General features: G+C 38.4%; 1 protein-coding gene across 6 annotated transcripts in view; it reads right to left on the bottom strand.

The window, feature by feature from the left end:
• MAGI2 (membrane associated guanylate kinase, WW and PDZ domain containing 2) overlaps window positions 1-23,660 on the bottom strand; it is a 764,477-nt gene that overhangs the window by 227,663 nt on the left and 513,154 nt on the right. For all 6 annotated transcript variants that reach the window (XM_064444109.1, XM_064444078.1, XM_064444093.1 and 3 more), the window contains exons 5-6: window positions 16,394-16,607; window positions 4,039-4,118 (exon numbers count right to left, since the gene is read on the bottom strand). In XM_064444109.1, the coding sequence (XP_064300179.1) occupies window positions 4,039-4,118; window positions 16,394-16,607 (294 nt within the window). The remainder of the gene's footprint in view (window positions 1-4,038; window positions 4,119-16,393; window positions 16,608-23,660) is intronic.

Below are 23,660 nucleotides of genomic sequence, written 5' to 3'. Positions count from 1 at the left end.
CAGCGTTGTGTGGTAGTGAGCTCCCCAAAAGGTATTGCCTGTGACTACAAGTATGGGGAGAAGGATAACCCAACAAAAAGTGACAGGACAGTGCGTTTCAGCTGAAGATGAAGAGACCTAAATGTAGCAGTTTGTCTATGTACAGGTGTTTACACGTGAACCACATATCTGTGGCCTCTAATTGTCAAAACAGAGCTGTTATTCACAGTCAATGAAGTTTAAAGGCAGCTCAGCTCACCCTAAATAGACATCTATATTTTGCAGTCAAGTTGGTGGGTGTAGAGGAGATGGAAGGACAGATGACAGATGAATGCTAGGTGAAATCAAAGCTTTATTTATAGTCTTAAGCCTACTTGTATTTGAAAACTAAGAGGTAGGAGAAAGGAGGTTGACATAAAAAGAAAGGGAGGGTTAAGAGTGATGGAGACTACTGATTGGGATGGATTAGTAATGACATAAGCGAAAATTGTAGCAATGAAATAAGTGAAATTTGACATATCTGGTCCCAGGAAATTTCAACAGCTTTTTAATCCCCACATTGATAAAGAAGTGAGTGTTCATTTTTCTCTAGAAGGGAAAGTTTCTGAAAATTAATTAAAGAATTTGAAAAATTTAATTACTACATTTCTTAGCCAAAAATGAACTTTCTAAAACCTGAGATATTTCACACCATTAAGGCTGAACTGCCTTTCAATATTGAACTACATGTTTTATTGCCTTATGGGACTTGTCATTCTTTTCCATGTTCTCTCTGAAAGAACAGACTCTATTGGTAGACCACTCACATAATATATCTGTAATCATGCAAATCCTGTGAGTCTGCTATGTAACATGACTTTATAGAAAATGTAGTGACCAGGGAATCTAGCTCACAGAAACAAAGGAGGCAGAACTATAAATTCTGTGGTCTCTACAGATAAAAACCGGTTAAAAAACATTGATATGGAAAAAAGGGAATAATTTAAAAGAAGCATTCTAATTCAGAAACCCCAATTATTTAATTCATATTTTCAGCAGAGAAAGTACAATTTTTTAATGAAGTCAAGATTTTCTGGAGGAAATCAGATATGTGTAAAGAATTCTAGTCCTTATTGAAGAATTTCCAGCTATTTCTGCTTATTGCTATTACGAAACTCACATAGGCACCATACAAACAGAGAGTAAGAGGCAATTCTTGCTTCAAAGACCTGCTATCTAAGTAGATCTGACAGAGCGAAAGTTGAAGTGATTTACTGAAACTCACACAGAGGTTCCATGACAGAGACAGAAATAAAGATCAGCCCTTAAAACCTCCTGACCTACAAAGGGGTTTAGAGCAGTGGGTGTCATTAAGGAAAACAGAAAGAGTCCACAGCACGGAGGCAAAGAAAACTTGACTTGGTAGAGCTTGTCAATCTCTTGGCATAGGCATGTGAAAATTTTTCCAAGAGGAGGGATGTGCTGGAAGGTTGGTTCAGATTTTGCACAGAGAAGCAAAATCTGTGCAAAGCACTGGAATTTGCAGGTACAGAAGCCAGAGAAAATGAAGAAATCAGATTTGGCAAAGAAGTATTGAACAGCTGAAAGTGGAAGAGAGGAAATGCCTGGTGTGGAGGGGGCTTTCAATATTGCTAGCCCAGAACACCAGGAATCAACTATGGTATGCTGCTTGGATGTTGTCTGGTGTGGAAACTGTGTGCTGGTGGCAGAATGAAGAAGGAGGATTTGGCAGGATTTGCACTGAAAGGAGAACACAAAAGTTGCGTTGTACAATGAAAACCTGATTGCGGAATCTGATAGGTGATAAGGACTTCATAAGGTATCTCAGTGAATCAGTACAAGTTTCAGATGTGACAAAATGGATGTCAATGAAAAACACAAGTTATGCAGATAGCAATAAAGAAGCAAGGTAAGTATAACTTCCTATATAAACACTGATGTCTTTCCAAAATTTTGTATCTCTGAGTAAAATGTGCCAGAATAAATCATAAAGTGTAACAGAAGAGGTGTTTGGCATAAAAAATATCTACCAAGCCATAGCTGAAAAGCATGTGAAATTAATCCTTGATCTTATATTAAAACTGAACAAAAATTCCAAATCCCCACGTGTGATAACAAACTCCCTGGTGTTGGACCTCAGTGGCAAGGTACAGTCATTTTAAGGCATATTAGACATTTTAAGAACATTTTCTTCTGCAGGAATTGGATGTGGAAAAAAACCCAACCAAACCAGAACAAAACACCAAAACAAATTTTGACCAGTCAAAGAACCTTAAGAAGAGAGATGTTGCAGGAACAATCTGTAAGAATAGAAGATCTCTCCCTAAAGTCTTTTATGCTTCACTTCAAGTACTTTGCATTACTGAGATGAGCAACTCTTAAAAGAACAACATGACCCAGCATACTATAGAAATTCAATAATCCAGTAGTCAAATAACTACAAAATAATGCTGGTTCTTTAATGCACCGACCTTCATTTTAGATTGTTTCAGATATTTTGTTGGTGTGGTTTTTTTTAATATTTCAGTACTTATTGTGATCTCAGTATAAAACAGCTAACAGAAAAAGAAAACAGAAAAAAAAAAAAGTAACACACATTTACTCCAAGTAACTCCCTGATATGTTACTCCACAGATATTGGTGGATTCTTCTTCTGCTTTTTCTACTAGTATTCCTTAAGCATCAGGGAAAGATATAGCTTCATGCAAGTAACGTGAGAGATTTATAATGCAAAACTCCTATGCCCTTGTTTTGTTTCAGTAACACATTTCTGTTGTATTCACTGTAGAATTTGCTCCGGGAGCTAGTGGTGTCAGTGGTAGAATAAGCATCACAAAATCATTCAGACATGTAATTTCTGATGTCAGAAGAGAACGTCAGAATTTCTGCTGAAATAAGGAAGGGATTTTTGGAATATAGCAATCTTTCAAAATGAAGCCATTTACAAAAAAATCCCAGGGACATTCTTTACCAAACAACTGACCCTGAATTTTATACAGCCAGCAACTCCTCAGTGACCTCTTTATCAGCCCAAAACGGCACTGAGTTTTCTTTCTATTAATAGTATTTACATTAAGCAAATTAATGTACTTTGGAAAATTTAAAAGAAATCAGATGCAGTACATGAAAACATATTAATAAATTTAAAATATTTTTAAATGCTTTGAATTAATGCATGCATGTATTTAATCCTCTGTATCTAACAATAATAAAATAAGTAGCACTCTTCAGAAATCATTACTTCTTAACTGGCTAATTGAACTGACATGGAACTATAAAACAATGAAAAAAACCTCCTCAGAAAAAGGTCTATTAAAATACGTTTTTACTTTGGCTTTATTAGATGTTTTTGATTACTGAAATTTTACTAGAGAAAAAATAGAAATTATGCTGAATGCATATAAGATAGTTCGATATGATCTGTATTATTTCATATCTCTGAATCTGTCAGTATAGTCTCCTGCACAACAGCTACAGCTCCTTTATGCATCCTCAACAGTATCTATGCTTTTAAATTTTAAGCTATTAACAATGCAGTACCCCCCAAATCCAGCCTTGAACTCTGACAGACACTGATCTCTTTTCTCCCTCCCACACCCTGTTTTATCAGACACTATTTTGTTTAAATTGGCTACTAAATAGCATAGCACTGTACCTTTAAATACAAATCAAACAATATTCATATTCCCACGGTGCTGCTAGTTTCCCTTATGCATTGAATCGCCTGTAGATTAAAAGCTCAGAATCTGAAAAGGGATTCTGTTCTGCAGACCAAAGTTCTCTGTAGGAGATGAGGGAGAGGGTCAGTCCCGGAGTCACACACACAACAGGCAGAAAACACACTTGTGATCCTCAGCTTTGGATAGCATCGGAAAGGGGAATAAAAAGCAGAAACACATGGCACACTGAGAACTGGTATCACTTATGGCTTCTAACCAAAGCAGCAATTAAACACCTTTCATCGTTCCCCCAAATGCCTGATTTTTGAAAGAACTGAGAGAGAGAGACACACACACAGGCAAATCCCCTCTGAGCAGCAACGAAAACTTAATAACCTACCATTTTCTTTGCACTCTTCTGGAGGTTTAGCCTTTTTCGCAAGTCGTGGATCCAGCCATGATGTTGTCTTTGTGTTATGGCTGAAAAGAAAAGAGATCACTCTGAGCAGACACATACTGAAAGGAATCAAGTTTATTCCTTAAGAAAAAAGGGTTAGTCCAACAAAATTGCAATCGATACACTTAATTTGCTTACTGGTTCTAAGTAGCCCTGAAGGAGGTGTAAGAGTAATTGTGCAAGGCAGCTGTAAATTTGGCAACCTCAGCTCCCTGTCCTCAAAGCAGCTATTTTTATTAAAATCAACTAGAATGTTGCCAAGTTAACCTCATTGAAAATGCAGAACTCATCCAGAGCAAAAGGAATTTATTACAAATACAGTGTTCTCCCGTTGAATGAGTGCAGGCGACAGGATTCTGTACCATTCTCACAGTTTTTGGATGGAATTATATTCATCTTAAACCTGTCCTTTTAATAAATACAGGTTTGTTATTTCTCAGCAGCAGCACTGGCAAGGCAGTGATTTGCAAAAGTGATGCAAATTGCAGCATGCTCCTGCAAAGTCTAAATTTCCGGACAGAGTGATTAATGATACTTTGTTTAACAAACCTTTATCTCTCCATATATAATCCTTCTATCGAGATAGAATAGATATGCACAAGCTGAATGAATCATGTGGCTCTGTTCTATACTCGGAATAGATCTTTGAGGAATCAGCCATCAAATAGCGTTGAACTGGCACAAACTGTTTTCTGGGAGAATATTTTGCCAAATGAATTGATACTTAGCACAGCTAATGAGACTTAAAACCAGATCTTTTCAAAGTATATCTTTCCCATAAGCATTTGAATTTGGAGCCATATTTTTTAAATGTATTAAAAAAGGAAAGACTATAAAACAGAAAAGGATGAGATCATTACTCTTTTATTTTTTGAGATGCCTTTCCTACAATACCATCATTCAGAGACACTTCTAACCCATGTTTTATTTATCTGATACATGCTAGGAGGATGCTTGTTCCATACAGTGCTGAATTATTTAGTTTATTATTAATTTGCTGTATCATTTTAAAGTGTACTTAAGACTTCTCTTATAAACATTAGTATAAGGTGTACAAAAAGAGGGGAGCTGGCAAAAAAATGGATTAGGATGCAACTGGTAGTTGGTGAGTTACTGATTAACTGATACAGTCCATATGGTCCAAACACCACTGGTTCCTCCAGGGAAATATAAATGCATGGAGCCTGTTCCTTCTCCCACCTTGACTCCCTGTTTAGTCTGTGGCAGATAATTTTTCCTCTGCCTCGATTTCTCTCTCTCTCTAAAAACAGAGTGATGCTACCTACTTCTCAGCATTATTGTCATCATGTTAAAGCTTCCTCCACACTTTGAATGGGGAAAAAAAGGTAGATGAGACTTATACACAGATAAAGTGGCAACTAAAATGAAAATTGAGGCATTTAAATTCCTATTTTAAGCATGCCCTAATATAGAACACCATTCACAACAGGTGAAGAGGATAAACAAAACCTTCCCTTACCAATTTGAGACAAGAGTTATATTTGCAGAGTATGAAGAATGATAAGCCAAAGGTAAGGTAAATTTGAAATGATGCCATCAGCCCATGCTTGATTGTAAATGTAACTAAGATGCTTTCTCTGAAGCTCCCGCTGTAGGAGTGTATTTTTATACTGCAGTCACAGCCTAACTGCTGCTTGTGCAGACATACTTGAGCTAGCTTTAAATTAACTAGGGGAGGTACTGGCAGCAATGTCACTGCAGCAGTATGGAGCTCAGCGTGGGCTCATCACCCCAGCATCTACTGAGCTACTTGGGTGCAGCCAACAGCACACGCTAAGCTGCACACTACTATGGGCACCCCGTTAGCAGTGCCAGAGCTTAGAGCAAGCTTGGACATACCTGTGGAAGCTGCAGTCACATCTCTGGAGTGTGGGCAAGTCTGCACAGCAGCCACTGCCTCCCAGCTACTAATTCTGAATGATTTTAGGGACCCCCATAGGTTGCATGCACTAAGTCGGATTCACGGATAGCTTCCTATGGCTTTAAGAGAGTAATATATATATGACTACTATTAGCAATGTTTGCTGTGGTATAAAGTGGATCTCAAAGCATTTTACAAAGGAAATAAAAATCTTCACCCCTGTTTTAAAGGTGGGAACATGGAGTCACAGAGTCACCAAGTGACTGTCCACAGCCACCAAACAAGCCAGAGGCAGAGGCAGTACTAGAAGCCAACTCCATTGCAAGTCAGCTGGCCAGTGTTTTCCTCACAAGTCCACACAACATCAGAACAAACCAATTCACCAGCCCTGAAAACACCCCTATGACATTCCTAGAACAGACCTGAGAAATGAGTTTTCTGGCATCTGCAAAGAGAGGTGCCAAGCTGAAAATAAGCTAAGTTGAGTATTAATGTTTAAAAATGTGAATTACTTGAATTACAACCTCCAAGGCTTTTGTTGAAACTCAGAACAACAACAAGCAAGCAGTTGTGCTTCCCTTCAGCATAAATGTGGCTTCCATAAACCCAGAATGACAGATGTCTTTCAGTTTTGTGCACTGTGGTCATTCTAAACAAAACCATAAACAAATTAAAAAGTCAGCAGCTTTTCCAACAGAAGAGTGATGCTTCAGTGTGTAGAGAAATTTCAGAGAATGAAGATGGTCTTTCATCTAGATCTGCTCTTACAGCACTCAGTCTCCTTTTCTAGTTGCTGTCTCTCAAACCCGTTCAGCTACTTAGTAAAAGCAAAACTCACCCACAAGAACTTTTTTTCTATAAAAATACATGAAGGAGCAATGTACCTTTTAAAAATCATCCCTCTCCTCCTTACCCATTTCCATGCTCCCTTGCCCTGCCTCTCCACATTATCATCTATGCTAAACATGCATGCTACGTCTTGAAGTGGGACTTTAAATGCTTCTAGACAGGTGCTCCAGTGGGTAAAAAAAATGGTCCTGCTCTGAAGACAGACCCTACTCAAAAGAAGGCAGAATCCACCCCACTTGCCTTCTAACACCTGTACAGTATCATCAATGCCCTCTTCAGTGCTACACAGTTCTGACTGCTTGTATCATCTTAGCAACCAGGTACGCAACACACAAACACTCCTGGAATGAGGACAGACTCAGACAGAGCAGCTGCTGTTGTGCTGCTCTCAATAAAAGAGGAAAATAAATAGTCCTGCATTAAAGCATAGCGGCTTGGTATGTATGTCTACTTCTGTAGTAAAACAGGAGGTTTATTGGCAGGGTACTTTTGCAGCCTTCTTTGTGTCAGCTTTAAAGTTGTGGGTTTTGGAGGGATGCTGCTTCTGCTATAGCCGGTGCCATGCTAGCACTACCCAGTGCTGTTCAGAGTAACCTCCCGTTACCTGTCTTCCAGCAGGGACTAGAACTGGGATTAGCCAACCATAGGAAAAAAAAGAGGCGGCTTCTTCCCCACAGAGCTAGAACATGTTGGGAATGAGAGGAAGAACAAAAGCACGGTGGTGCCAACTTGCTGAATGTCACAGGGCTATCTCAGGAAAGATACCACCTCCCCTGTGTCCCAGGGCTCTGCCTATTCCCTCTTCAGCTAGAAGACTAGAATCTGTAAAAGCTGAAGGGAAACCGTATTTAGCTCCTAACCAGTTTTTAATCTCATTTGAAAGAAGCCTTTATAGGAAAGCTTTAATGGTGGGAAAGAAGACAGCAGGAACAGTAAAATGGTCAAATTAACACCAATGACAAAAGTAACTTTAATACGTATTTGCTGCATGAGCTGTGCACATTAATGCTTCTTAAGCACTAAAATCCTTGTAAAAGGTACAGGTATAACCTGCCTTCCTTACCAGTAGGTCTAACGATGTGTGTCCATTTGGGAAGTCTTGCAGGCAGACCAGAAGGAAACAGGGCTGGGGATTTACAGATTAGTTATGAATGAATTGCAGATGAATAGCTGAGGCAGTTGTGGAATAAATGCACAAACAGGCAGTCAGAGCAGTTGTTACTGACTGCATGAGAGTGAAGTGATGCAACAAAAGCATCCTGTGAGAAATACAGCTGTGGCTCCACCAATGTTTTCCACTGCCACTGTTTCATTACTCAGCAATAACCATACCTCATCATTAAAGGGCAGGTTTAGAAAGTCCATTCTTACACAATTTCAATTATCTTGATTACCAGCTAGGACAACTGAGCTAAGAGACAAGTGCTGGCAAATCAGCCATGCACATCTTAGAATCTGTCTTAAAATCAAGAGCAAATACCTAATTTTAGAAACTTTGAAAGCAGTCAGCAAAGGATGCCTTTGGTTTTGCTTCAAGAATGTGGGGCATGGCCATAGCATAACATTTTAAAATTCATCATAATTTGTTATCTGCTATACAAAATAGAAACCCCTTATAGGCTTGAAGTATATTGCAAACTTGAAAAATAATTTTTAAAAAGTCAGTAAAGCAGCAGAGCTTAATATTGTAGCCAAAGTCAGTAAAATAATGATTGCTGACCTAACTTAAAATCCTCCAGCTTTACCAAGTATTCACATTCAGAAAAAACAGTTTATTATAGTCAGAGTTCCCCAGTATCAATTATAGACAATTTTAAACATATGTGGAAAAAAAAAAATCAGCTGGTTTAACCAGAGTGCAAGAAATCTCAGAATACTTCCCAGAAACCCTGATTCAACCCTCTGTTCTCCAGCTTTTCTTTGTAACTCTGCTTTTAAGACTTTGCAGAGACTGTTTATGCTTCAGTTACCTGTTATCACCACTGAATCTAGGTATTAGGTTCCAGAAATCTCACTGGATACTTATCCTTACCTTCAGGAAGTAAGACACATAAGAAGTGTGTCTTTTCTTATTTAATAATGTATTATCTTTTTATTATAATTATTTGTTAGAGGGTATATTATTTTACTTAAGATTTTAATATAATGGATTTGTGTTAGCAATCTGTCAGTTTAAAACACTTTGACAGATAAAGTTTCTGTACTAACAAAGCCCTCAGACAATCTCTTGAAACATTTTTGAAGGAAATACAGAAAATAGTTACTGACGGTAATAGCCTTAATGTCTTTTGAAAACACTGCAAACCTGTTCTCTCTGTGGCTCTTGCAAGGTATGTAATTTGCATGTTACTGTGAAAGGCATTTCAAAATGGGTATTTACCAATGTGCTGCTTCAGTGTATTTGGGGACAGCACATATGGGTTTGTTTGGGTTTTTATTGTGAATATATTACATTCAAGATGGTCCTTGTTATAACAGCTTGAGCAAAGGGGATTGTATGAGGCAGAGAAAAACAAAGTGCACTGTAGGGCACCTGACTTTTAAAATGCTTACTCCTCCCTCCTTTTTGTATGCCTAAGATTTGCAGATCTGCAGAGCTTTTCGGATAGCACAGTAATGATTTTCAGGTTATTTATGTGTAGGGGGACAGAGACAGGAAAAGAGAGCATTAAAATAGCAATTTTGCAATTCATCCTTTGTCAGGTGCTACCCAAACTTCTTGCACATATGTAGAGACAGATACAAAAGGGAATTGTCCTCTGGCTATCATTTGAATGGCAGCAGCTATGATTGCTAGTTTGCGTTGCAGTCTGTCAGTCTGTTAGATGTCCCTGGATGTCATGGTTTTATCTGGGATAGAGTTAATTTTCTTCACTGCAGCTGGCATAGTGCTGTGCTTTGGACTTAGTATGAAAATAATGTTGATAACACACTGATATTTTAGTTGTTCCTGGGTAGTGCTTGTACTAGTCAAGGACTTTTCCAGCTTCCCATGCTCTGCCAGGTGCACAAGAAGCCAGGAGGGGAGGGGGCACAGCCAAGAGAGCTGACCCAAACTGGCCAAAGGGATATTCCATATCATGTGACGTAATGCCCAGTATATTAACTGGGGGGAGCTGGCTGGGGGAAGCAGCGATCATGGCACAGGGACTGGTGGCGTCAGTCAGTGGGTGGTGAGTGGTTGCACCACTTGTGGTTTTTTTTTCTCTTCCCCCAAGTTTCATTTCTCTCTCATGTTATTTTCCTTTTCATTATATCATCATCATCATCATTATTATTAACATCATAATAATTATTATCATTACCATTATTACTATTACTGTTTTATTTTAATTATTAAACTGTTCTTATCTCAACCCATGAGTTTTCTTGCTTTTGCTCTTCCGATGCTCTCCCCCATCCCACTGGGGTAGGGAGTGACCAAGAGGCTGTGTGGTGCTTAGTTGCTGAATGGGGCTAAATCAGGACACTGGAGTATACTGTCCTTAAGAGATAAAGCTTTGGGAGTGCCTACTCTGTGAATCCCAGATGGCCTTGGGCAGTAGATGAACACTTATGTATATAGCCCAAACACAGTGGTGGCACCTCTGAGCATTTGCAAGAGCACAAGATGCTTATGTGAGGTTTTTTTGGGAATACGTAACTGCCTGAAGTCTCTTACAGTAATTTCTGCTGCTTAAGTCATTCTCTTTGGCTCAGGCAGTTAACTTCTGACAAAGAATGGGCTTCATCTCATGTGACTTCAGCCATCTAGAAATGACACAGCTAATTGTGTAGGATTTCTCTCTATTCAAGGGGGAGGCACCTATAAAGAATAATTTATTTTACTTACCTTCTGGTGGGACTAGGGATCTAACCATAAACTCTTAGTGACATACTAGGTGCTATGGCACCTCTCAAATGGCCTCCAGCTGCCAGTCCAGAAAGGTGTTGCTTTTGACAGCTTCTGTGTCGTATCTGCCAGGTTCATGGAGATGTCTTGGGTTATTAGTGTGCCTCTACAGTAGTGCTTTGGCTCAGATCAGGAGGTCACTTTTCAGGTGAACCTCTCAGTTATTTGCATTTACACACTAAGCATTGTCCCAGCTTGTAAGCTTTTTCCACTTGAATTTAAACCAGATAATACATAGCAAGAGCTCACCTAATGCACTTCAGCCATTCACAGGCGTACAACTCATGGCACCTGAAAAGACCTAGTAGTTGTGGATGTTCAGCACCAAGTGTTTGGCTCTGCAGTCTACGGATATTGCTTGTTTAGATATGGACATGGTTTAGATCAGAATGAATTCAGACTGGTTTTAACTCAAATCTGGTCTCATGGACTGAATTCAGGGGTTCAGGGGTTGGAGACAATGAACTTTCTTTTTAGTTTCATCTGAAAGGAAACCAGTTCATGTACTCTGAAACATGAACCAAATCACAGTGCATGGAGACAACCAGAAGATTTGCTTCAAAAGTGTACTCCTGACACAAACTTATATACTACTGCAGACATACCCTTGAATATCTGAGGGCATGTTTACTGGTGGAAGCACCTACATTTAGGCAAATTACTTCTGCCCTTGTCTTTGGACAGGATGAATCAGCCTCTGGAGGTAATTATCTCTCTCCATTGACCACAGAAGGAGTTTTGGCAACTGGTTTATACTAGATACCTAATGCTATATGGCAAGCCAGGTGAGCTGAATCTTCTAGTTCAGTAAATACAAAGGAGAAAAATTATACCACTACAAACATCAGATGAAAGGTGTTGGAAGAGGAATTCTGCAGAGCAGAGCAGCAGAGACCTTTGGGGGAAAGACAAGAAATAAGGAAGTGAGGAAAGACAACAGGAGTTGAGCTGGCAGCTTGACCTGGATGTCAGCATAGATAAAACCAGCAAGTGAGAGCAAGGGACAATAGACCGCTAGTACAAACTGAGAATGTCTTTATAACATCAGAAGACAGGAGAAGAAAAAACCTCAGCATTCCCCAAATTCTTTCCAGTTCTACCATCTCCCCATTCCTAACTTGTTTGTCATGAGGCAAGGAAGTGGTCTCAGGAGAAAGAAACCAAGAGTGATCTTTTCTATTGCCTGTCCCACTGTATGTCATGTTGAAGTCCAAAGACCATGAGAGATCTGATCATTGTTATGCTGACCAAACCCGACCAATTCAACCAAACAAGGAAAGAGAATTATGCACATCTATGATCAAATTCACAGGACCCCTTATGATTCAGAGTTGTCCACACAATAAAGTCATTCTGATATAAGATGGCTTGTTTCCCAAAGAAGAATAATCCCATCAGAAGTGAATATTAAAACAGCATGTGAAAAAGAATCCTTCATCTTAATTGCTGCTTAACTGAAGTAGTAGCAATAACCATACAACCAAAACATGGCAAATTTTGATATTATGCACTGATACATTGATGATGTAACATACTCGCAAAAGTGCCAAGCTAGCTTATAAGAGTTCGGGTAATTATTGCTGGATATGGAAGTTATCTTGAGCAGGTAGAAGGGTGTATTTCCACATCACTACTTTTGGTATCCTCTAGTCCAAAAGACAAAGTTATTGAATGCAATGGTGTAGCCAGCTTTAACTAATATATCCTGCTTTCTGATGGTGAACTCATGGAGCAACCAGGAACAGCTATATATATCATAATTCTTCAGGTAAGCAAGGTGGTAGGATAAACATGTTATTCCTGCAACCAAAAGACTTTCCTACCTCAAAAACTACTAAGGAAAAATACTGATCCCATTGAAGTCAGTAGCAATATTCTTAGAAACAAACTAGGTCAGTGTTTTACTTTTCCAATTTGTAGCTGAACTTCTTTTCAGGTAACACCTGAAATAGCACCAGCTGTATTCAAAAACTTAATGGCTGTTTTTTACTGTGAAGAGGAGAGTCCTTGGCAGAGGCCTATTTTATAGCTGCTTTGTAGTCTTTTATTGTGGTCTCATAAAAAAGGCAGCTTTAACAACCAGAAAAAGATATTGCAACAGGTCTGAAAAGCAATGCTGACTACACTGCTTGGAGAAGTAGGTGTTGATGTAGGAAGAGACTGAATGTCTGTGAGATGTACTGGAAAGTGGTTTGTTAAACTTAATGTGGCCAAATTCTTCTAAAAATCATCACCACAAGTCAAAGAAGATGTTCCCTTAAAGATGCATTACAGAGGTTCGAGTTTACTCTAGACTTTTCTCCCCTAAAAAAACAATTATTAATGTAGTATAAGCAAAGGAAACCATGTGTGCTTTTGAACTGTGTAGAGTTAAATAGCTTTTGTTATGGGCTATGTAATGTCCTTGAGACTATTCATCAAGCATTAGTTGTAGCTCAGCTTAATGAGCTGCAGCTCTTCCTGGTTTAATGTCTTACTCTCCCTGCAGCCCTTCCAGAGAGCTCTGCTGCCTATAGGTGGATAGAGGGCTGGAGAGAGAGGTAAAATCAATTCTGCCTTTTATAAATAAGTATCATAATGTGTAACCATCTCTACAGGAAAGTCTATAGTGCCATGGTGTGTGTGATGGAGTTGGAGAGTAGGGTGAGGGCCACACTTAAGGCTGACTGCACATGGTAGCAGATGCACTGAGAGACTCTGTCCTTTTGTATTCCCTTTAACACTGCATTGGAGCAATACAGCAAACATTGACTGCCTGGGATCCAACACAGTCAACGTCTGCTGACTTCGTGAGGACAACATGACACTCATGTCTCTAGCATGTGGCTGGAGAGTAGTTGGCAAGGTGAGGTCTGAAGCTATGGGGAATTGCATCCTTTCCTTAGCCCTGTGAGAAGGAAAAGCTAAAAATGAGTGATGGCTAGAGTTTGTTTAAGCATGCCAAAATAAGTCATGCTCATCAGCCCTATTTAAAGTAGGAAAGAAGGAGCTGAATTGGAGGGGTTTTTTGGTGGTATTCCAATTTATGTACAGTGTTTTAATTATTGCATGTTCTCATTAGCATATATTCTCAATGAAAGTAAATGTAGGAGACGGACTTCTATTTGTGTGGTGTGTGCCTGTATTTGAAAATTTGGATTCATATGTAAGGGAGGCTGGAAACAGCCCAAGAAATGTACTTATGTAGCTCTTCCTGAAAAACAGTGGTAAGTACTATGTGGTAAGAAGGGATTTCTTCCTATTCTGTCTGCGAATGCTGATATAAGTAAACATACGGTCATGCACCTATGTCAAAACAGGGAAAGAAAGGAAGAAACAGAACCAAGCCATGCCCTAAAATACAACCATCCTCTGAATCATCCAGTGAATCTAGTATATGGGTTTTCTATTTTTAGACCTTGAGGCAGAGGAGATCCCTTCCAGTGTGCTTCACAAAATGCTAACTGGGCCGTTAATGATTAACTAAACAAATAACACTGTCTACAGACAGTTACCTTTCTTCTTATGAAGTCACTCCCTCTCTCACTGTAAATCTGCTACGTTACTTCTGATGGCAGTTTTGTTAAATGAGCTCACACACAAATTGTAGAGGTTAGTTTGAGGTGAATGAATGAAAATGCTGTCATGAAATCTAAGACTGTTGCGTATACCTGTGACAACCTGCAACTTGAGATCGCTTACTGCTTGAAGTCCTTAGGGTTTAAAGGCACAATTCGCATGAGCCTCAAATAAAGCAATAAAAGATGCTGCCTAGTATGGCTTTTTTTCACCCATTGTGATGTACACTTTAAAAATGTTTGGTTTTCATCTATTATTTAATAATCTAGTACAATCTTTACTACTGTTCGGGGAGATGTTGTTAGACAAATAGGTTTTTGTTGTCTTTTTATCTTTCGTTTTTTGCGAAAGCAAATGGAGTCTCTTCATGCCATTAACCAAAGTGACTTGTAAACAAAGAGGCAATTTAACAGCATCCCCACAGCATTACATTCCTACTTAACCCTGTGAAGACTGTGCAATGTGAAAACCCAAATGATCAGAGTTGTTCCTTTGCTAGGATTCTAGTAAATAATCTGTTATTTTTACAGATGTGTAATCACACTTTTCTGCAATTACATTATTCAGAGAATATAATCCCATAGGCAAAGAGCCCTTATAACGGTCTTTTTATCCAGTCTGCACCTCTGATTGATTTCTCTGCTTTACATAACATTCATTTAGTGGAAGTGAATGATGAGCATTGTCAGAACTGCAGTGTAAACTAGAGCATTTCCAGTAAAGGAAGTAAGCTGTAACATCAAAGGATTTTGTGTAGTGGAATGACTGCTCTGTAGTGCAGCAGGGCTATTTGCATTCACTGTATTTGTCACAAATATATATTTATTTTCTATTAAATTGCCTGCAGCAGTATTTACCACTGTCACAGTTTGGTGTGTTAGTGACCTACCCATCATCCAGTCCCCCACCCTCCAAACAGATCACAGGTTTTTGTTACAGCAAGTAAAATAAAAGTGCCACATAATTCAGTCTGCTCTCTGTCAGGACACTCAATGTGTGCAGAAAAATTAAATTTGGGAGTGAGGTAAGGAGGAAACAAGGGTTTGAGCTAGCCCTGAGGTCATCCTAGTTCTTCTCTGCTTGCCTGGGCAAAGTTAATGTAATTACTCTTTTTCCAGAACAAGCATATTTTTGCCTTTTCAGCAAAGGCACTTATGTTTTAATAGTTACTGCTCTTTTTAGCCTTGTATATGCCAGAAGCTAAAGTTGGTCATGTCAGTGTTCATGAAAAATCACGTGCACAAACTTTATTCTTGTCATTTGTTTACGCTTTTTGTGATAGTCATAAAATTTTATACGAAATAAGGGACTTAAAGCAGAATTGACACCACCAAATGTTATTTTCACCTACTAATAATCAGAATAATGGTTAACCTTCCAAATTGTTTGAGTTAGTTTCTTAAAGGAAAGAGAAATGCTACTGCTCCTCTTTAAGTAGTGTTCTGCTGATGAAAATGTTGGTTTTTCCTTTCTCTTTTTTTTTGTGGAACATGAGCTTATGTGAACTAATTCATTTGCTATGTTCTTATTCTGGTAATGTGTATTAATGACAGCACTTAGAGAAGAAAGAATTTTCATATCCATTTGTTCAACAAGTTGGCTAATTAGCAACAGTAGGAACAGGTATGTATAGGCTACGGAAAGGAAAAACTTTTCTACATATAATTAATTGCCCTTATTGTCCACTCATTTATGTTATTATTTCTAAATATAGCATGGCCTTCCTCTACTGTTCATTAGCTAGTTTTCAGCCTGCCTATCTTTCTTTAAATTGGCAAAAAGCTCAACCCTCTTTATCTCTGTCCACATAAGGAAGAACCCAGCGATTGTGCTACTCCCCCATAAGAACCAGAACAGCACAAAAACTTTGTTTTTGAAGAAAAAACAGTTTTAATTGCTGCTATTGAAGTGCTAAGCAGTCCAGTTACCCATCTTAAAAACAGCATGCTTCAATGGAAGTCAGTAATGCAGCAATTGCACCTGCTCTCAGGAACCTTGACAGCCAGAACATTCCTGCTATCTTAAAGAGGAGGTGTCCAATGCTCCACTCCACTATACAAACCATTTCCCCATCCAGTTAAATACAATATGGCTATTAGAGAAGAAATAAGACTCACTCAATAAAGTAGACTTCCCCCTTTTCTGTATAAGCCATTTCCCAGTTATCAGGCAGTGGGCCCAAGTCATCATTCTCTTCAGATTTAGTCTGTTTTGTTACATCCATATCCTCCTTTGCTTCTTCAGGCTGAGTATATCCTGGTGCAGGACAAGGTTGGGTGGAAGATACCTCACCTGAGGCACCTGTAGTCTTTTCTTCATGTTCACTTGATTCTACAAGAGAATAAAAATAACAAGTTTTGGATATTCAAGTTAATGGTAGAGAATTTACCGGGCGCAAGTCTCCAAGCAATGCTCTATGAACTGCAAGTCTTGAAATAAAGAGAAAAATTCTGCTGGGTTTACACAAGGGTCCCTCTGATGATTCATTTTATCTGGAACACTATAAAAGAAAATAAAGTAATAAAACCAAACTGAAACAAGAAACTAATAAAGAGCTAGGAACAAGCCAGAGAGTTCTGGCTCGTTCTGTCCCAGGAGTCCTTCCAAACCAGCAGTTAGCACTGAGCAGAAGGCAGCCTCATATCCAGCAGCACTACTGTCTTGTGTCTTAACTTTTCAAACTATACATGCATAAAGCAAGTACCCTGCTGTTTTACTACAGACAATAGATTATTTTCAATTAAAAAGTATATATACTAATTGCTTTACCTATACAACAAATAAATCAATATGACATCCATCAACTCATAGCAATATATTAACTGTATAAAAAGTGGTTGTGATTTCATTACCAGTGTCATCTGTAGGAGGTTTAGCTTCCCACAGTCAATGCCGAATCCTTCCTATGCCCAATATGATTGTGTCTCGCTGTGACCAAGAACATATTTAGGAAGGAGTCTTCCTTTCCTATGTCTTTTTCAGTACTTGATCTTTTGTTTTTTATTGATTTTATTTTCCATAAAGTAAGAAATTTAAAAAATGTGGTGTCCAACAGTATCTCTACCACTATAGCAGTCCAGTCCACACACTTTTAGCTAAGCAAGCGTAGTACAACTTAGTGATACTTGATAAAACATCTGCTGAACACAAATATAAGACAAAACCACAAAGATACATCAAAAAACTCCAGCTAAATAGCAAGCAGGTGTACAACATCAGGAGTCTAAATATGTCTTATCCACATTGCTGAACACTTACCTCCACACATAAGAGTCTACATGCTCATTTGCATGAATGGCTATCACATAGCAAAGCTTCCATGCACTCAACTATTGACAGTTGAGAAAACGCAGTTTTTTCTTGACTACTTCCAGCTCAAACACAGGTTGTTTGAGAGAACTTGTCTTACTAAAGAAAGAGATTCCTTCACGCTTGGAGGTTAATAAATTTGATTGACTGGTCTACTAGGTATGTGTTTGTAAGTAGTGTTTTATGATATGTTTTATTATATGGTCTATCTAGGAGCTATTTCTTGAAAAAATGTGACAGGAACCTGTCGCCTCAGTGAACAACAGAAGCTCTCATCCTTGGATTCTGTTCTCTGTTGCACTTAAACGAAGCCTTGTCCCATTGAAAATGAACTGGAACTAAAATAAATTTACAATTTTAATGTATTGACTGAATCTCTAGTGACTATGATGGAATCCTAGTCAGACGGCTGAAGTGACCCTACGTGTTAAGTCAGGTAAATCAAATTCAGTCCTGCTTAGGCTAGTTGCTCAGTTTCTAGATATTTAAAATGAGGGGAGATTAATCTCAGACCTAGTGAGCATGGCTTTACATTAGGTTATGTGAAGGCTAATGACATAAGCTCACCAATAGGTAAAAACTATAGGAACACAGACAATGAATATTAGAGGAGAAATGAGAATAAACTGTGAACTTGTACACCAGTATTTAATAAAAATGATACATAATTGGCATAATAGAGACTAGATTAAGACTAGCTTGTTCATAAAGATATGTAAGGATTGAAGTATGTATTAATATGTACCATCAGAAATGTATATAAGCTTGCTCTGAGTAATACTATATGGACTATATTGAAGTCCATGGATAATTATAAAAAAAGGCAGGAGAAAATATGTTTTTAAAAGAAGCCAGAAATGTAGTCCACAATAAAGATCAATACGACAATTTTTTAAATGAGCCAACAGTGCATCCAGAGCACAGAACTATGCAGATACTTGTGTGAAACATGTAGAAGTGGAAGACAAGTTAGGTGAAATGATCTAAGTTGTGATGCTTAGGACAGCAAGAAAGAAGAGCAACAGAAAAATTAACAACAATGGTGTTAAACCCCCCAGATTTTAATAAACTCAAAGAATTATTAAATTTAATGTTATGGTAATCAATGGTAAGGGAAAAGGAGTTTAGGAGAACTGGCAAAGATGAAATAAACAATACTAAGAGTTCAAGCACAAATTGCCCTAACAAAAAAGAAAAATAGTAAGTATAATCAGAGATCATTTTGATTAAGCCATGATTTTTCAATGGTCTGTTACTTGCTATAGAATTGTACAAAAGGTGAAGACTGCATTTAAATGTTAGGGATGAATACACAAAAACAGTGCAGACATAACAGCAAAGCAGAACAGTTAGTCTAGAAAAAGAGATAGTCAGGGACATCAGAGGTGACAAGAAAACTTTCTGTAAGTGCATTAATAATAAAAAGACAAAAAGCAGACTCATTACACTATGTAGGAAGGAAGGAAAGCTAATAATATACGACACATAAAAAAAACAAGGCAGTTAGTGTTCTTTTTGCCTCAGTCATTACTGTAAAAAAGATTACCTGTGATTAAATGATTAACATAATTAACATCAGCAATAGGGCTAAAGAACTCAGAGTAGAGTGGGCAGATAACAGGTCAAGTACAACTTAGATCAAGCAGCCATCCTCAGCTGTTAGAGCCTGATGAAATAAAACCTAGGCTACTGAGGGAATCAATGAAGCAGACTCATGGCTAGTAATGGCTAGACCTTTGAGACTTCATCGAGAAAAGAAACTAAGAAAAGGCAGACACAGTCTCAGTTTCAGCAAAGTACCCATGATTTAGGTTTTTAGATAGTTTTGTATTCTAAATTTCCAAGCATCTAAGTTCCCTGTGAACTAATTTGCTCAATTAGGCCATTACATCCTTTTGTAAAAAAGGAGGAGGAAGACCCATGAAACTATAACTTCACATCTTTTTGTTTTTAATTCCTAGAAGGACATTGGGACCAGCAATCAAACCACCTACATGCAAGCTCTTCAAAGGTGATAAATAATTGTCAATATTTTTCAAGAAGAAATTATGCCATACTGATCTTATTTCTTTTCATTGCAGAGTAACAGGTGCTGCTCCTTGGGGAGAAATGGTAGATATAGCTTTCATGGTCTTAAAAAAAGACTTTTGACACCAACACATACAGCCTTTTAGAATAGTGTGGAAAAAAAAAATGGATTCAGCCTTAAACAGGATGACAGTCTATAGCTCTACAGCCATATGCAGCTCATGCTGCTAAATCTTAACTCATACTTGAACTACATGGTATTACAAACATTTTATGCTGTTTGGAAATGTGAATCTGTCTGTGGTAAGAAATGAATTAGCAAGAGACACAAGCAAAAGTTTTGCTTAGTTGCATCCCACAGCAGAGCAGTAGGATCCCAGGGAAGCTGAAGTCCCCTCCTTATCTGCCACTCCTCAATCCCCCCTCTCCCCTGTCTTGGCTTTCAAAAATATGTGGCACCTGACTGGTGCAAAATGCCACAATCACCTGTAAAAATACAAGATGGGATCAAATGCCTAGGCAGAATTCCTAGTGAAAATACAATGGACATATGGGGATGTGTGAAGGATACCTTACCATTATCTTCAGTCAACAATGATACCATTGTAAAATTAAAACAAGCATCGTAACAGGCAAGAGTAGCAAGCGTATGTGATGCAGGTCATTCCACTGTCAGCTACAGTTTAGTAGGTTTAGTTAGGAGTTTAGGTTTAGTAGGTTTAGTCAGGAGTACTGGGCCTGATTTCAGAATTTCATGTCAAGGAAGATTTGAAATAGTGCAGAGGGCAGAAAAATAAAAAGAAAAAGATTGGAAGTACAGAAACATTGAAAAACAGGTGGGTTTAGTCTGGAGGAGAAAAGACTGATGGATAGGGGAAGTATTTTCAAATATGTGAAAGCTTCTTGCAAAGCATAGAGGATATATGGTCTCCACTTCCCTGAGAATAGGACAATGTAATTGCTGATAAATTCTTTGGCTTTTTTGTTCTTATGTCTGCAAAGCAAAAGTAAGTTCTCATCTGTCTCAAGCATCACTGACAGATCTGTAAGTTGTATTCCTGAGGCTACCCACAGTCTTGACCACATTTCTACTGCAGGAAGGATGCTCTACAGATCAAACTGAGGACAAGACATAAGGCCACATGGTACATATGACCGCAGTAGAACAAATAAATCTGGAGCACAGGCACATCACACACAATGGTTAATGATCATCCAATTGAGAGCACACAGATGTGGTGACACTGCTGTCTTTTGGGATTTTAGCATGATATCTGTAATATGTGTTCTTTCTCAAGATCTTATTTTCAGTAGGTCTGATGAGGTCAGATTCTTGATTTTCAATAACTGTATTAACAAATCCCAGCTGTCATGATAGAAGAAAAAATGTAAAAACTAAGCCTTGAGGATTAGAAGACATATTCTGAGCTTATCTAAGATAGAGATTGCTATCAAAATATATCAGGGGAAAAAAAGGAACCTGATGCTTACTTAACAATGTAAAAATATAATTATTTTAAAGCCAATCTCATGAACTATTAATTCCTGGATCATTATCTTTAAATAGCTTACTTTGGTAATGGAGAAGGCATCAGGATGACTAAAGCCCAAGCAATTAAGGTAGAATTGCCTAATGCCCTATAATAACATTAAGTTCTACACAGTGGACATCCTAGTCACACTTATATGGAATACAGCCCTATGGTGTCATCTTACCTTTTGTTATATGTATCTATCATTCACATACTCCAGGTAAGGTAGATATTCACCTTATTGGTTTTCCTTCTGCTAATATATATTCATACATAATGTTTGATTTGATAAAAAAACAGTACTGGTTAAAAACTAGTAGTGTCTTAAATGTAAAAATAAAATTTTAAATACTACAGTAACATACTGTGAGCACAAATATTTATCTTTAGACAATATATGATGTAAAAAAGATCCTAAAATTGTACCATAATATTAGTCAGGAAGTATTTTTGTCACTAAAGAACCAATCAATTAACTTTACATCAGATGAAATAGCCTATTAGAACTGCTGTCTTGCTACAAAACACATTATGTAGTCCACTTTTTAAAAGCAGTTCAGCACAATATATCAACAGTGAGCATCCTGGAAAGTGACAGAATAGGCGCTGGTAAAGCACCAGCAAGTTGTTGCATATGTGGAATACAAAGAACTTTAGGAAGAAGATAATGTGTATGTTAAAAATACCCACTTATCATTAAGTACTGGAAGTTCATCTCTGCAGTACACCAACTCCAAATACCAGCAGTTAAAATATTACTGATTAATATGTCATATTGTCTATACAGGTCTTAGACAATCTAGTGACCTTTTTTTTAGAAATAACTGTAGTTATATTTTGACAGTCTCAGAATTTGAGCCTTCATCAATGCTGGTTTTGCACTTTAAATTGCTTCTGTATTTACAGTCTAACTTGATTTTTGCCATCTAAACATGTAAGAGGGCCTTGTCACTTTATTTCTTTATTTTAATGCTGCAGATTATTGAGGCACTAAAGTTTAAAAACTTATTCTCTTCTTCCAAATGTATCAACCCAGATGACCTAAGCAATATCAGCAGAGAACAAATTAAGGAAAATATTATTAAGTAGTAATTTCTGGAGTGGTTTTAGCTACTCTGAAGGAAAATATTGCAGGTCTTTGTATCCGTATTGTATCTAAATGACTAATTTGTTAAATTCTGCACAGGAAACTGTGCATGCATCTTAAATAACTGTTGGATACAAGAGTAGTTTAAGTCATGTTTGCCAAGCTATATGAGAGCCTCTTGTGAAAATACCACTCTGCAGCCTTGGAGCAGCTCCCTTTCCCACAGAGCCGTAGCCGTACTTGGGTTTTGGTGCTTTGTATGGAGGCACTGTTCCCACTGACTACTAACCAATAAGAACTAGGAGCTGATGTGGGGGAAGGACACAGGGAGACAGGGTGAGCACAGCGTATTCTGTAGATCATAGGTTGTGACCTAGGTGTGATAAATTGAGTTCAGAGAAACACTTCTACAACAGAAACATCAATGGACACCAAATTTTGTATTTTTTTAAAATCTCATGGCCCTTGGATGCCATGTGTGTTATTTTCATGTCCCTGACTGTCTTTGTTGTGTAATAATAAAAGAATAAGCTCAACCTGTTCCCTGTGTGCTGGTTTTGTCTGGGATAGAGTTAATTCTCTTCAGTGTAGCTGGTAAAGTGCCAACAGCATACTGATGCTTTAGTTGCTGTTAAGTAGCGGCTCAGTGTCGCTGAGCAGTGCCTATAGGAGTCGGGGACCTTTCCAGCTTCCCGCGCTCTGCCACGTGGGCAGGAGGCCAGGAGGGGTGGGGCCACGGCTGGGACAGCTGACCCCGACTGGCCAATGGGGTGTTCATTCCGCACCATGTGATGCCATCACCAGTACATTAACCGGGGCAGTTGGCACTTGGGGGGATGGTTGTGGCTTGGGGACCGGTGGTGTCATGTGCTGTTGGTTTTGGTTGTTCACTCCGCCCCGCCCCCCCCCCCCCCGCCTCGGGTTTTTGCCTCTCTTATTGTTTTCCTTTTCATTGTATTGTTGTTGTTGTTGTTGTTGTTTTATTTTAATTATTAAACTGTTCTTATCTCAACCCACGAGCTTTACCTTCCTGATTCTCTCCCCCGTCCCGCCGGTGGGGAGTGAGCGAGTGGCTGTGTGGGGCTGAGCTGCCGGATAAACCACAACAGCTAGGACTACGGCACCTTGTGTGGTGGTTGATGGCATTCAGACTCTAGCCTTTTGCTTCATTATCAACCTAAGGCAATGAATGATCATTTTGAAACTTTATGTCATATCTTATCCCTCAATTAATTCGAGCCTGCCAGAACTTTCATTCTCTGGGTGGAACTTATTGTTGCTCAAGTAATGTCAGAATAATGCACACACATAAGCATTCTTTCAATGTCAGAGTGTTTTGGAGTTCGGATGATAAACACTTAATCAGTCAGAAGTGTGAGGTAAACATGACATGACCAACACAGTGTCAAATTATGATGCTGGTTGTGA

Source organism: Phalacrocorax carbo, chromosome 1 (assembly GCF_963921805.1).
Source record: "Phalacrocorax carbo chromosome 1, bPhaCar2.1, whole genome shotgun sequence".
In the NCBI taxonomy this organism is placed as follows: Eukaryota; Metazoa; Chordata; class Aves; order Suliformes; family Phalacrocoracidae; genus Phalacrocorax; species Phalacrocorax carbo.
Note: the sequence above shows the minus strand (reverse complement) of the source record. Positions and strands in the feature narration are given on the sequence as shown.